This window comes from Rhinolophus hipposideros (assembly GCF_964194185.1).
Source record: "Rhinolophus hipposideros genome assembly, chromosome: 10".
Classification (NCBI taxonomy): Eukaryota; Metazoa; Chordata; class Mammalia; order Chiroptera; family Rhinolophidae; genus Rhinolophus; species Rhinolophus hipposideros.
In genome coordinates, this window is record NC_138056.1 from 22,101,149 (window position 1) to 22,117,104 (window position 15,956).

The following is a 15,956-nucleotide window of genomic DNA, read 5'->3' on the forward strand; positions in this document are numbered from 1 at the left end:
CTAAAAGTATTTGCTTCCTTCAAGTCTGGGCCCCTCACTGAACAAGTGTTTTTTAAGCTGAAATGATTTTATGCATTGCATTTGTAGGACTCAAGAGTCCTTTTGTCCACCTATCTAGCTTGCCCAAGTAGAACTATTAATAAAATACGAATTTAAAATCATTCTGAAGTCTCTATCACCTCCTGATAATCTCTGCAGATAAGGATCTGGTAAGGAAATATGACCAAACTTGCACAGGTCTAGACTTTAGAAGAGATCTGTGGGGACCAAGAAAGTGGAACATTTACTGACCATCTACTATGTGTGCCAGGCATGCATTAGACATTATCTTTCTTAGTTTTCGTGACACATCTCATATGTTGTTCCATTCACCAAATGAGAAAACTGAGGCTCAGAAAGAGTAAGTCGTTCCTCTAAGATTATCCAGATGCTAAGGAACTAGGATTTCAAACCAGGCCTGACTGAGACCGCGTACCTTACGTTGTAGACCTCCACTTCCTTTTGCAAAGCACAGACCAGGGCCGATGCCCTACCTACCTGTGGGGGGCGGGGTTTATATGGTCCAGGAAAAGTCTCATCCCCTGGCCACCAAACCGCTGTCCCTATGCACACTGAGGGCTCTGGCTCTTAGGAGACAGAAATCAGGCCTCCTCAACACTGCGATACTTCTCAAAGAAATGAGGTTCAGAGGTAATAATATCAGAGTTAATAGGTTGACCTATTTGAAAGTTTTGGTTGAGAGATTCTGTTTGCGCCAGTGCTGATGCCTACTTTTGGGGATAATCAAAATGATTTTAGGTGGACATGGTATAAATAATGTTGAATCACATATCGGGAAGTTTATAAAGTTTGTAATTATCTTTCAATACTCCAGTTAAATTAAACACAACATCTGGGGGACTGGAATGCCCCTTCCCTTACCACTTATTCCTCCCCCTCTATAAGAGAGAACACAGCTCAGAGCCTTCAGCAGGTACCATTTAAGGACATTATTTCATTTTCCCTGCCTTTAAATTTATTTTTAACGTTCCCTTCTAATTGTGACCAGGGATGCTGGCTTTCTCATTTGAAGTTTTTAAAAAGAATAAATGTATTTTAAGTAGAAAAGAAGGGGATAATTAAATTAAAAATATCAATAATAGTGCTGTGTACACAGAAATGCCAAAAAGTGAAATCAGTTTTCAAACGACTGAAGTTTGAGGAACAGTGTATTGGGGTAAACCAGGTAGCCATCTCAAGCCATCGCAGGAAAAGAAGAAGGGACACAGAATCATGGCCAAAGTGCCTAGCCTTAGGGACATTTGTGTTAGGGAAATGAGTGCTATTCTATTCAAGTATAAAACATCGAAGTGCACCTGATCCTTTCCCCAAGAATGCTTCTAATCCTTTCAATCAAGATTAGAAGAGATACGTACTTATGGTAATTGGTCCATCAAAGGCATTGGGCAGGTCTGTGATTGATGTACAGTCTTCTTCTTTGGCCTGTGCTATGGGGTAGAAAAGAAAAAAGACATGAGAACTCAAACAAATAGGAGCAAAATTGATTCCCATCTCTATTAGTTAATTAGGATGGAGTTTTATTGTAACTTATCCCAAATAATTTTCTTTTTCTGAAGCTCAGTTAGGTCTCCTGGGAACTTCTCTGACCTTTGTGATGCATTTTTCATTTTTATTTAGCTTCCTACATGTTTGGAAACTTACTTCTTCCTCTTTCCACCCCAACAAAATTCAGCCATTAACAAATACAGATGTTCTAGATCAGGTGCCGTGGAAGGCCAGGGGTACAATGGTGAGTAAGATACACAGGGTCCTCCTCTAATGAAACACACATTAGAAATTTATTTTTTAACTTATTATAAAAGTAATGTGGGAACATTGCAAAAAAATTTTAAAGAAATGTCTGACTATAATGAGAAAATCATGTGTAATCCCCATAATCTACATAATGTTGAAAAAACAGGCAAATGCAATAAAATGTTTGTCAACACGAACAGCACGAGAATCTGAAGATTAAAATAATCAACAAAGAATTGACTTGACAGGATAACTTTAAAACAAACTCATATTTAGTCTTTTTGTTAATGTGTTAATGTTTTATTAATTTGACTGACTTCCTTAAGCAACTGCTCTATATAGAATGCTTCTCGGCATGTAGTTTCTGGGGTTGTCTACCTTTGGCCTAGGTGCCTAGAATAGTTCCTCAGGCTACTGGTTTAGCATATCTCACTGTGGGTATCTCTGGCTTCTTTTTCTCTTGTCCTCCATTTATCATCTACTTCTCCATCCCCTTCCTCAGGAATAAATGTTTCTGACTGTACCTTGGGCCTGTCTGACCACCCACATATGTTACTAGTAGCCCCATGAGAAGTACTGTGTAAAGCCCTGTGAAAACAGGCCCTGAAAGTTCCATGTTCATGCCATCCCTTGAGTCCTAAAAGACGACTGCAGAATGTCTCAACCAACTGTTCCATTCATGTCCAAATTCTCTATTTGGTAACTAGACCTGTGTTGAGATCTAAAAACTCAGAGAGCTTAAAATTGGATTTGCTATTATAGGAAAGTTGGATCCATTTGTGCATTACAGCTTTTATACTCGTGTGTGTGTGTGTGTGTGTTTGTGTGCCACTTTAATGTAAAATGGCAACTTATTTGTTAGATTGGTTTCTCCCAAAGTTGCTCCTTGGCAAAAAAGAAGGAAGAAAGGGATGCATGGACAAATGGATGGATGGATGGATGCAGACAGACTGTTATCCCAAGGAAGTCTATTTATCACAAGTATTTTAAGTGTCTCGCCATAAACCACTGAGTATTCATAACATTGGACAAAAATACAGGTTGAACAAAATAGGGTTTGGCTGCTGCTTCCCAGTTCTTAGGAGCATATTTTCCTACAGATAAAGGGGATGCCCTTTACTTGTCAATTTCTTTGGCCTCCTAGTGAAACTAAATGGCAGCTTTATATATTCAATTGGAGAAGAGCAGGTTTCAGGAAAAGCCATTCTTACAAAGGCTGAGAAAAAGATTTCTTAGACGAGAGACCCTTCAAAGAGAAAGTCGCCTCCTTGGTAAGGCCATTCCTCAGCTTCCAATCTAAACCAGCCTCTCACCACTCCCCCACACCCATCAGCATCATATATTATCTGCTCTCATTTCTTCCTCAGGCTTACCACTATCCAAAATGATCTTCATTTTACCTGATGGCTGTTCATGACACACCTCCCAACCCCTACCCTCTGCTACCCACCCACCTCCATAGCAATACATAATTTCCACAAGAGGAGTAGGAACCTTATCTGTCTTAGCCAGGACATTTATGTGTGATGGGGACAGAGAGGCACTGAATAAATATTTGCTAAATGAATGAAAAAGGGAGAAAAAAGTTCCACTCTTCTAGAAAAAGAAAACACCCGAAGATGTTAACCCCCAAAATGGTCTGCAAATATCAACAGGTCAAACAACATTTAGATAAACCCTAAATGGCAATGCCATAAGAAATTATTAAAGGAAGATTCAGATATATCATTTTAAGGATTTACTCAATACATAAGACAGATCACATAATGCAAAAGAAGCAAAAATTGGACATGTTGCTGTCCCTGCTTTTGAGGAATTCATAACGTCCTGGGGGACAACAATAATTAATATTTCTTTAGATTTTTACAGTTTTCCCAAAATTTTCCCAATGGATCCCTCATTTGAATATCAAAGCAAATAGCCAACATGGGCAATCTTAAAGAGTATCTGTTTTGGGGACACCACCAGAACCTGGCCTGCTTTGTGACATGCTTCTGATATTGTCCTGTTGCATATACCCAGAAACAGGCTTTGGAGGATGACTTCCCAATGGCAGCAATGGAAGAATCTCCCCCAAATTCAAACACAACTGCAGGAAACAGTAGTGCACTGGAAATTTCTAGAAGTTAAGCTGCAATAGAAGGGGGTGTGATGTCAAAAACGTTAAGACAGTGTTGTAAATGATTAGAGCATTTGTTGAAATGGGCCCCCTTCATGCTCTAATTCACCTTAACTTTTATAAAGAACATCAAATCTGCATGCATACTAAGATGGATGATGGCCCAAATGTGCTATGAATACATTCATGCTCCCATGTCAGAGAACAGGGCTTCATGAGACAGCCTGTCATTCTGTTTAATGAGAATTGCTCTACTGTGAGAGTCAGGCCTGGTACGGTTTCCCTGAACCCCAAGATTTGTTAGAAAACTCAGAAGTAAGCTTCCTGACGGGCTGCATCTCACACCTTGCATTCACTGTACCAAAATCGCCAAGAAAAATGTGAATGATTCAGTCTAGCTCGGGGGAGGGGGTTATCACTTTGTGAAGGGTGTAAATGTCTAACTATTATGTTGGTTTGTGCATCTGAACCTAATAATAATAATAATAATAATAATAATAATAATAATAGTAAAAAGAGAGAACGAAACATGTTATTCAAAGCAATCTTAAAAAATGAACTAATTCGAGTCAGTTCTTGTGTTAACACAGAAGACACCAGGCTCAGGCTGGGCCTTCCCGCTGAGAGATGAGGCAATAAAAAGCACAAAGGCTTTCCAGGGTCTGCCTTATTTTTGTTGGCAAGCCACAGGCTGTGTTTGAAAAAAACATTGCTAAAATTGTAAGCATACAGAAGCTATCTGCTAAGATTGAGCTGGCTTTGGTCCCTGTAATCAGTTTGTGGGGGGATCCTATCACTGGGTCCTGCTGGAAGTTCTCTGGCTACATTGGATTCATGGATCTTTCCAATGAGATCTTTTGCATGGAGTACAAGGTTGACAAGATGTGTTGCTCACCTAAAACCCTTATCATCTGAATCTAAACCGAGATATTTAGAATTGATTTATCCTTAAACATTCTTCTCAAGCTCCTTCACTTTTTGTCTTGATACTTCAACAAGATTAACTCCCCAAATAAGAAATATGGCCCTCGGTTCTTTCTCACCCTACTCTGCCCAGCATAGTACTGAGCACATATATCTGATCAATAAATATGCTTGTTAAAACTTAAAGAAAAACTGATAAAAGCAGCCTATCCATAGTGAGTAAATCTGGAAAAGAGAAAGAAAAAAAACGTCACTTCAAACTTCACTATTTTAATACAACCATTTTGGTATACAATACAACCCCAGAACTTCTCAAGCTTTTCAACTGAACTATCCCTCCCAAAGAAGAGAAAAGCTAATCAGTACTGTTCACTCCCTTCTCTGAGGATAGGCCCAAACTCATGGGCAAAAATAAGGGCAGGGAGGAAAGTCTCAGTAGTAGCTTGCCTAGATGGCTTCATTTCCAGGTAACAAAAGTGTGAGCTTCTACCTTTTTGAGTAAAGGTTCTTCCCAGCCAGTGATTCCAACAGGTAAAACAGGTGAGACAATGGTAATACACAACAACATAATTTATTGCACACATTCACTAGACAAAATTCAGTGGGAGACCCAGCAAGCAGTACTCAGAGACATTGAAAGGTAGGCAGTTCGTTGGTAGCTCTTTTCCAGATGACCAACACCTTCATCTAAAGCACCAAGTCTTCCCAAATTTTCCATGAGTTCGGGCACTAAGACAAGCTAGCTAGACCACATGTAGCACTGTGCCTATTTCCTGTTTACTTGCATGTGGTTTTTCTTATTATCATGTCATTAGAATGGACATTTTGGGTACAGCTGTGGGAACTGGATAAGGGTGTAGGCTCAGTTGGACTCTCCTCCTTTTGGTCAAACTCCATTTGTGTTCTTCATTCATAAGACAGGGAGCAGTAAACATTCTACAGTTTTCCCCTTATTCTCCTTATTTTGAGTGGCCCTTCATGGATTTAGTGACCTGCATACATTTGACATAATTTACTGGCTTCACACACACTCCATTTTTAACTAACGAGCCCTGATACTTTCTCTTTTTCCTAAACCCTCTGAATTCCCACTCTGAAAACTGTTGCTGACTAGCGTAGCCTAAAACTACTGATGTAATCTCACAATTTCTTTGATGTCCCTACCTTAAAGTACCTTAAAAACATCCATGCAGATTTTATATTCTACTATCACATATAATATCTATGTTTGTCTTACACAGAAAATAACGTAAGTCACTTTCCAGCTAATTTAACATCCCCTTCCTGTCTTTCAGGAAAACTGACATGCCAGGAAGACATGTCAAGTTTACCACACGGCTTCATGTTTCCCTTCATACAATCTCAAACCTTTAAGGGGAACAGAAGACCCGGTTTGAGAAGTGGGACATTTGATTGTTGGCATTCAAAAAATTGACATTTAAGGGTTTGACCCTTCTCCAAAAACCCTGAAGATTTAATGATGCATAGAATTCTTCAGTTTTGCTGGGGCCTAAATTAGATTTATAAGCATGTGTTTCTAGGCTAATAGTTGGAAGTAACTCCCTTAGACAGGGAGGGGGCCTGGCTAACAGCCCCAGCACGTAAATCTTAACTTGGCTTCCTTATTCTCTAGCTGTCAAGCTCTCAGTTGTTGGGTAAGGACACTCAACAAGGTCAAAGACCTACCATATATCCTCCCAGCCTTCTCTCTAGCCCTAACATATAATAAATACCTCTGAGCTAAGCCATTTGGCTTGTACTCCAATGCTAACATTAGATTCATGTCATTTCCCTATTCAAAATCCTGCAATGACTTCCCATCACACTGAGAACAAAATCCAAACTGTGGTCTCCAAGGCCTTATGTGATCTGGCGCCTGCGTACCTCTCTAACTTCATTCCTTGGCATTCTCCTCTCTGATCACTGGGCTTTATCCACACCAGCCTCCCTGCTATGCCTGAAACAGGCCACGATGCTCCCACGGGTCTGGAGCGGCACTGGCTGTTTACTCTGCCCGTGGCTTTCCTCTCTCACTTCACTCAGGGCTCTCGCAGACACGCCTCCTCAGAGACTCTTTCCCTGACCACCTTCTCTGAAAAAAAAGCATCCCTAACACTCTGAAGCCTTTTGCTCTGCATTCTTTTTTTGTGGCTCTTCGTACTCTCTGACTTCATATAAGGCGTTGAACATTCATTTGTTTACTATTGGCTTTCTCAACTTAGCAAGTAAGCACCCTGGAGACAGGGATCTCATCTCTGCTGCAGAGATATTCAGTGAGCATCTAGAAGCTACGTGCATGCCCTCTTGGCAGGGCTTGAACTGATATTGGCCACAATGCCACGGCCTGCTTACCCAAAGCCATCCAAAACGCAAAGACAATCCCCTTGGAACCAACCTGAAGCATTGAAGCAATATGTGTCATATTGGGAGGTGTTGGAGGCGAGAATGTACACCCCTGTGTTGTTTGCAGCACAGATGGAGTTGGGGTGGATCCGAGGAATCACCACATGCCCTTCTATAAACCCGTACCTGCAAGAGAAGCACCAGCAGTTACCCACCTGCAAGGTTACCCACCTACAAGCCTGTGATGGGTATTTTATCATATCCCATCGAATGCCATGCCATGCAGTGCAATGCTTCATTCAGCTCACCCCGAGGGGCGCTAGAGGTTTCAGCAACTGAGTTATGTGAAATAACAGCAAAAATAACAAAAATAACAGCAGAGGGAGAGGGAAAGGGATCAACACAACTCATGGCAACCAAGCTCTATCAGAGCTTTTTAAAAAAAAAGTCTCATGAATGAAAATGTTAGCTTCAAATAAAATTTGTGGTCAGCAGTGTCGAGTCAGTGTGAACAAGCAGAGGAAGCCCGAGTCACAAAAGAGGAAAGAATGACCATTTTATGATGTGAGGTTCACACTGGCTCTCCACTACCCTCATATTTTTCGGAAAATACATAAAATGACTAGCTCCCATAAGATAGGATTCTACGGCTCTTCATTTCAGTGCCCAAATGTCCAACCTGCCTTATTTCCTATCCCCTACATGTCTCTCCCTGCCTCACCTTTTCCTGGGACTCCCTCATTCCACACTCCAATACCCTAAACATGAAGCCTGTTCATGTCACATACTAGAGCGTTTTGCCTCATGAGTATCCCGGGCATAATTTCACTGCCAGTGGAAGTAAACGGACCATCCTTAAGGTGGGAGTAATAGTGACTAAGTAAGTAGATATCAGTGCCTCATTTAGCTCAGGAATTTTCCAGAAGCAGCACAGCCAGAGAAGTGCTTAAACCCCTCTGCCACCACCAAGGTGCTTCTGGGAACATGTTGGACTGGAGCCCCTTTCCGTGATAACACACAGCACTCAGCCTCTTCCAGCATCATCATGGTGGCTAAATACTCACTGTACAATTTCTCCCGAATATCAAATGCCGCAAAAAATGAGATATGGGCTTAGAAAAATACCATTTGCCACGGAAGAGGTGATGGCAGGGGAATGGCAGAGAGGGAGAAGTAAATCCAGCAGGTTTTTGAAAATGCAATGCTGGCTAACATGCATAGCCTAGATCCTTTTAAACTTTCCTGCTAGGTGCATTGCCCTGCAAGACCCACGGAAATGGCTGAGTTTCCAAGCACACAGAACTCATTATGTCTATTGCAGCTCTCATGACTAATTCCTCATCTAAACTGACAGACTGGTTTCTCCAAAGACTTTTTAGCTTGGTGGGGGGAGGAGTTGCAATTAAATGTTAATAAGTTTCCATATATCTGAGAATTGCTACTAATCAGGGTGGGGCAGACAGGAGAGTATCTGCTCAAATTTTATCATAGCCTGAGACTCTGCCCTCTGTCCTATAGCTGATTCATAGCTACCTGAGTAAAATTAGGGAAACGAGTTTTGCAACACTTATACCAGCTATGTGTGGAACAATAGAGTTCTTTGGCATAGTTTTTCTTTTCTTGTTTTAAATTATGATACTCCTTGGTGAGCCTACCCTCATCCCACCCCATCATATTCCTATGTACCACGTCTGTGTAACACCAACTTTCTAGACTCTGCATTCCCTTTGCTAAGTTATTCCTGAGTTTTTGCCACATTATGCCAACTGCCAGTTTTATGGGTCGCACTGCACATCCGTTGGAGATATTGAAATTCATATGTGTGTATATTGCATGAGTAGGTTGCCGTTCACAGGCAGGAAAGGAATACTCAGCAAATCCACACAGCAAACTTCCATCTCTTTTTTCCTCTCAATTCTTCTGGAGGGCTTGGTCATTAAAACCTTGCCCTGGGCTCAAATGAAGCAGGACCTGAATCTGGACTCCTTGCCATGCCAGTGATGTGGCCCGAGGTGAGCTGGGGGATTTCTCTCAGCTTCAGTTGCTTCATCCATCAGTGTGGTAATACTATCAACCACAGTACAGTCTGAGTCTGTGAGGTTGTGGGAAGTGGATAGTAGGGCACAGCACCTAAATGCTCGATCATTGGCCAGTGGGAACAGTAAGAACTTTCCTCTTTTTTGGCAAATGAGAACATTTCTGTATTTTGTAAGTATACCTTGTCTGCATTACACAATCAAAATTCAGCTTACTAAATTCACTTTATTAGGCTACTGACCTAGTCAGGGCCATATTGAAATAAGTCGCATTGTGAATAGAACAAATGTGTCTGCTAATTGGCCTTTCTTCATTGCAGCCTGCAGCTCAGGGTGAGCAGCTACCAGCTGCTCTCAGCTCCCTTTTATGTTCTCCCAGACCCAGCTCTGAACACATACAGATATCCGTACAAAGCTGCTCTTTGGTTTAGAGAAATGCTACTCTGTAGAACGTTCTGTGATAATGGAAATATTCTATAATCTGTGTTGTCCCATACTGTAGCCACGAGCCATTTGTGGCTAGCTGAGCACTTGAACTATAGCTAGCACCGCTCTAGAATGAAGATTTCGATTTTATTTAATTTTAGTTAGGTGTAAACTGCCACCTGTGGCAAGTGGTTACCATATTAGACGGTGCAATTTTAAAGTAAAGATTTCCCTTTTCCTTTTCAGCAAGTGTCTCAGCTACTGCTTATAAAGTGGGTGCATTACTCTGCAACCAAGGATAGAGGAAAGGTGTATTCAACTTACATTTACCGGCTTTTATAAAGAGTTACGCTGGACTTTTAAAAACCAGTCTGTGTTTATACATGGGTGCACTGAAGAAAAAGGGGAACCACGTTACCTAATGATATTACATTGCAAAAGCACAGAGCCGGTAGAGACAGGCTGGGGTGGAAACTTTGGAGCGGTTGTGCAGAAAACCCACAGTTTAGTGAAAACAAACCAAACTAAAACACTTAACTGTGGTCGTCACCACTGCTTGCTCGTTAAGTGCACCACTCACCACAGGGTCAGCAGAAACTCAAAAATACAAAAAAAAAATAGAAATTTTTTTTAAAAAAGTCCATTACCGGCTGTGATTGTCCTGGAGCAGGAAGGAAGGAAGGAGGGCTTGAGAAAGGCTCCGTGGAGCCCTTGATAACCATAGAAGCCTCTCAGGTCTTCATAGGTCCCTCTGATCGCTTCCTAGTCACTTGTAACATATCTTAATAATTTTCATGCTTTTTTTTTTAACCCTCTCATACTAGAGCAACATAGAAAAGAATGAGAGAGAGAGAGAGAGAGAGAGAGAGAGAGAGAGAGAGAGAGAGAGAGAGAGAGAGAGAGAGAGAGATCTGCTTTGAGCCAAGTCTGCAGGGCCAAGATTGGGGCCTGCAGTGAGCCAAGTCTCCACCAGGCACATATTTATTTTAAACACTGTTATTTGGTTTACGTTTTCTTGTGGTTCCGACAATGATATTGCACAGTTCTTCAAAGCCGGTCGAGCGCTGTGGAAGCACTTCAGGCAAGAGGATTACAGTGGATGACCCTTAATGGCCTCCTCTGGGCAACGCGGCTATGATTCACAAAGGAGTCTTTAGAGGGCTTTAAATTTCAGTTGTCATGCAGGTTCCAGATTGACTTGGCCCAAATTAATAGGTGGGCAGACCCTTCAGGCAGTCATCCAATCAGCTTCTGGGAGCCTTCGCAGTTCTAAACCCCGCCCCTTGGACCCTGGCTGTCAGCTTTCCGCAGCGGGCAGGTACTGACTGGTCTCTTACCTGCAGGTCTCAAACCCTGCTTTCCGGGCCTTCTCCATCTGGGCCATGGTGGGCAGGGTGCAATTGAAAGCCTTGCAGAGGTCAGCAGCCTCCGTCCGTGAGATGCTGTAGCGACCATTTTTCTCCACATGGAATACACCTGCATATCGGCAGGTTACATTCAATTCTAAGGAATGAAACAGAAATGTTAGATTCTTTTACATAAGTAACTTGGAAAATGTAAGTTTGTTTTTTGAACAAAAAAGCCAAATAAACTTCTTTACTGGCCAGAGCCTTCAATATTCACTCCATCCAAAATACCATACATTAAACTCAAATCCGAGATAAGACACAGTAAAGCAGCATCACTTACTTTCTCTCCACAACAAAGTTTTAAACAAATATATGATTGGGAGCCTGCCTAACTGCTTTGGGTTTGGCACTGTGTGATTGGAATCGGTTTTTGCTCAAATAAACTTAAAAATTTTAATATGCCTCAGTTCATCTTTTAATGCTGGTGACATTGCAAAATGGTACAGTCACTTTGGAAGGCCGTTCGATGGTTTCTTACAAAACTAAACATTGTCTTGTAAAATCCAGCTATCACACTCCTGGTATTTACCCAAAGGAGCTGAGAACTTACGTCCACTCAAAAACCTACACATGGGTGTTTATAGTAGCTTTATTCATAATTGCCAACATTTAGAAGCAACCAAGATATCCCTTGATAGGTGAATAGATAAATAAGAAAAAAAATAACAAAAGAATCACATAATTTTTTTCTGATCATTAAAGTAAGACAAACTTGTAGAAAACTTAAAAAAATTCAGGAAACTAATGAAGGAAAAGCAAGTCCATTACTACTGTGTTTCCCCAAAAATAAGACCTAGCCAGACAATCAGCTCTAATACGTCTTTTGGGGCAAAAATTAATATAAAACCAGTCTTATTTTACTTATTTTACTTATTTTATGAGACCAGGTCTTATGTATATAAGACTGGGTATAATACAATATAATATAATACCAGGTCTTACATTAATTTTTGCTCTAAAAGACGCATTAGAGCGGATTGTCTGGCTAGGTCTTATTTTTGGGGAAACAGGGTAAGAAAACTACAGCTTAACATTTTAACATTTTAAATATTTTGCTGTATTTTCTGTCAGTTTGTTTCCTGAATATGTGTATATATTTCCAGTTAAAATTATACTAAATATACAGTTTTAGATTTGGGAGCCTTTTTTTCCACTTATTGTTTATACTATGAGCATTTTCCCACAATCATGTAGTGTCATTCCCTTGCTTATCATCTCTAATGTCTTCTGGTTGCACCCAGAATAAATTTCCTCATCATGGCTGACAAGATCCACATGTCCTGGCTCCTAGCTCCTTCTCTAACCTGTAAGTAGTTCACTCTGCTCCAGGTACAAAGCTTTCCTTCAGTTCCTTTGGGCATCCTGAGCTCTTTTCCACCTTAGAACATTTACATCTGCCTTTCCCTCTGCCTGGAATCTTCTGTTCTCAGATGATCACATTGTTGTTTTTCAACTCCACGTCACCTCATCTTTGAGCCCTTCCCTGAACACCCTCATCCAACTTGCAGAGTCTCCCTCACCTCACTTTGCTTTTGTGTCTTCACAGCAACTTGTTTATTTGTATGTGCATTTAGTTATTATCCATCTGCCCTTTCTGTAATGGAAGTTCCAAAACAGCAAGGGCCTTTTACTGATTACAGCTGTTTTCCTAATGCTCACAGCAGTATCTGACAGAGGGGAGATGCTCATTAAATGTTGAATGAATGAATGACTCATTGAAATTTCCTCAAAAATACCATTGAACATCCTGACAGATAGATCCAAGACCTGTGGTTTGCTCTCAAGAGTTAATAGCATTTCACCTGAGGCCTAACTGCTATCCACTGGTTAAAGAGTGATTCAATCCAAGGACTTCTGTGAGTTCTGCAGACGTTAATCTGAATAAGGAACTGAAAAATCCTCTGGTTCTACAGAATCCTCTGTAAGGATCTCAAAAGACTTCAAAGACCTTCATTGAAAACTGATTATTTTGGAGGGACTGGCATTAGCTTCCGAGAACCCTAAGAGGTGAGTTTAATGTATGTATGTACACATTATTTATAGGTGGAAAAAACTGAAGCTCAGAAAAATTAAATGAGGTCCCAAGGTTGTCCAGCTATTAAGTGGCAGAACTAGAATTCTACCTCAGGTCTGTTTAATGCCAAACCCATGTTCCAAACTGCTTTGCTGTTTGCCCTAGGATCCTTTCGTATCATTAGAGCAAGCCCTCGCTCTAAAGGAGAGAGGTACACCTAAATAATTGTTACCCAAGAACAAAGAGAGGGTCAGTATTATTGAGTTTTAAAAGCTACAACGGCTTTCTCCTTTCTGAGCAGGAAGCAGGTTCCAACCGCTAGAAAACAGTGTCTGACAAATGCAAATGGCTATAACTGTTAAATTTCTGTCTGATCTTTCTTGACTCTGAAAATAGTGAAAGAAGAAATGAGAAATGAAGCTTTGAAAAGACATAAGCCAATATCAATTGGTTTTCTTTTGTTTGCATCATTAGCATGAGGTGCTTTAAAAAAAAACATCAGAACTAGGTGAAATGGCGAAAATGCATTTCTGTGTGATTAATTCCTTTTTGAGTGTAATGGTGTCTGTCCTTCTGAAGGCAGTCACACAGCGCTTGGCTGATGAAGCAAGGGGAGCCCAGAGAAGGGAAATGCACAAGGCCCTTTTGAAGTACTGTTTGTTTTTAACTGACATTTTCAGCTTTGCCCTCGGTCTGCCAATCGTAGCAAAGGGAAATTGTCATGCTGGGTGACAGCTCTTCCTGGGGCTCTTCTGTCTAGCCTACAAAAGAAAAACAAAGCCTTCTAATCATCTTCTCGGAGGTTAGGCTGATAGCAGAGACTTCAGCAGATGGCAAGAAAGGCTAACTGCTTGTCAGTGCTCAGCCAGGTGGCTGCTGTCACTCCCAGGTTAAAAACAAAGTCTGAGGCATGGATAGTCGTTTGGCGCTCAATGGCAGTTTCTGTCTTATTGAAATTAATTCCAGTTTTGCCACCTGGCACATGATATGAAAACGCAATAGCAACCATTTCAGGCTGAGATTTTTGAATAAAATCCTTTGTGCCACAGCCAATATAACTTTATAGACAATACACGCATGCATTGTGTAAATATGTCTGTATGTGTGTATGAAAATAATAAGTGTGTAGTTGTGTAGGCTCTGGTTAGCCGAGACAAGAAGAAACAGATAAACTCCAATTTCAGCCATCCTAGACTGAGGCTTAAACATTCCTGACATATAGTAGTATCAGCCAAGGACTGCCAAATGAGTAAAGAAATCCTATGCAATGCGAGAATTCCACAATATACATTTATCTTAATCTCATGAAAAAAGGGCCAACTCCTAACCCTGATGGCATTTAGCCATCTAGGAACTGCAATGATGGTGCCCAAAACTTCATTTCAGGTCAACTATCCTATGAGTGTTCACAGTTCCTCCCCTCTCGGTCCCTCATACCTTAAATGGGACTAAGCCTTCAGGGCTGTGTACCCTGCAAGTTCTGATAATTTATGATGAGTTTCCAACAGGCTTCCTTAACACTTACGTAAACCGAAATTATTACCCCAAAGCGTATTAATAATACCAACAACAATAATAGCAGCTAATATAGCGGGGGTGCCAAAAAAATCATCTTTGGTTATCGGTACATATTGACTATTACAGTTTTAATACAGTTTTTTTTACTTTCTTAAAATGTGGATACATTTTTTTAGCACCCTCTGCATATTGTGCTCTTATGTGTATGCCAGGCACTCTTCTAAACACTTTACAATTACTAACTCATTTTATCCTTAAACAATCCTATGAAATGGGTAATATTATACCCACTTCCCAGATACAGAAACTGAGGCACAGAGGAGGGAAGAAACATATCCAGGTTCACAGGGCTAGTAAGGTTCAAATCCAGCCAGTCTGGTAGCAAGAGTCCACAAGCTTAATTAACCTAGGAGTAGGCTACTAGGCTATTACTCCTAACTCTGATTTAAGTAACGTTTCATGACCTCAACTTCCCAAAGTATAGCTATGAATATTCCCAAGGTTTAAGTGAAGTTAGGGTAAGGCTGAGGCGTGAGTAATTATAGACTACAGATCACAGGATAGTCACCAGTGTTCGTGGCAATGGCACTGGCCAAGCTGCAAACCCCTGCAGAGAGGCAGGACTCCCAAGATATCTGTCTGTCCATCTCTCCTGAGAAACAGAGACCTCTGGTTCAGGATCCGCTGTTGACTCAAGAGGCTAATATTAAATGGCTGGTAACAACTCTCAAACAAGCCTTTCCAACTGGAAATAAATCAAAAATGTTTTCCGTTGAGCCCTCTGGTCGCCAATAAATCTCCTGTGTCATGTAATAAATGAACTGTCCCAAGTTCCTCCCTCTGAAATACCCGAAGGGCAACATTGTTTGAGGCCACTTTTAAATTTGGAGTAGAGCCTCCCTGGAGGGAGAAATGCTTCCCGGACTGTCGGACTGTCGGGGGCACGGAGGCTCGTTACTATAGGGTCATCAGGAGGGTGGAGGGGTCACAGGGCTTAGCATCAGGGGATTTCATCACCTACATGGGAAGAGGTCTCCCAGGGTGACTTATTAGGAAGAGTTTTAAAAAGGAGCTCTCCGGGAGAGTGTCCTCATTGTTTAACTTACTCTCTGTCACCAAACTCACATGAAAATCTGTGGTTCAGGGTTCTAACCTCTGTATGATGCTGCCAGTTATGGAGGGTTCTGGGAAAATTCATTCTTATTTGAATAAATAGCTGATCTATAACATCATTAATTTTAACTACATTTTCCACTAAGCCTCAAATCAAGGAAAATAGATCTCTCTAGTAAAATCACCCCAGCACATTTCAAAATTTTGCCAAGTTTGCAGGGCCTGAAACAAATAGTTTCTTAGTTTGCCCCAGTCATTTC

General features: G+C 41.1%; 1 protein-coding gene across 18 annotated transcripts in view; it reads right to left on the minus strand.

The window, feature by feature from the left end:
* Positions 1–15,956, minus strand: part of CD44 (CD44 molecule (IN blood group)) — an 86,626-nt gene that overhangs the window by 40,050 nt on the left and 30,620 nt on the right. For all 18 annotated transcript variants that reach the window (XM_081061813.1, XM_081061808.1, XM_081061812.1 and 15 more), the window contains exons 2-4: positions 10,980–11,145; positions 7,233–7,366; positions 1,416–1,487 (exon numbers count right to left, since the gene is read on the minus strand). In XM_081061813.1, the coding sequence (XP_080917939.1) occupies positions 1,416–1,487; positions 7,233–7,366; positions 10,980–11,145 (372 nt within the window). The remainder of the gene's footprint in view (positions 1–1,415; positions 1,488–7,232; positions 7,367–10,979; positions 11,146–15,956) is intronic.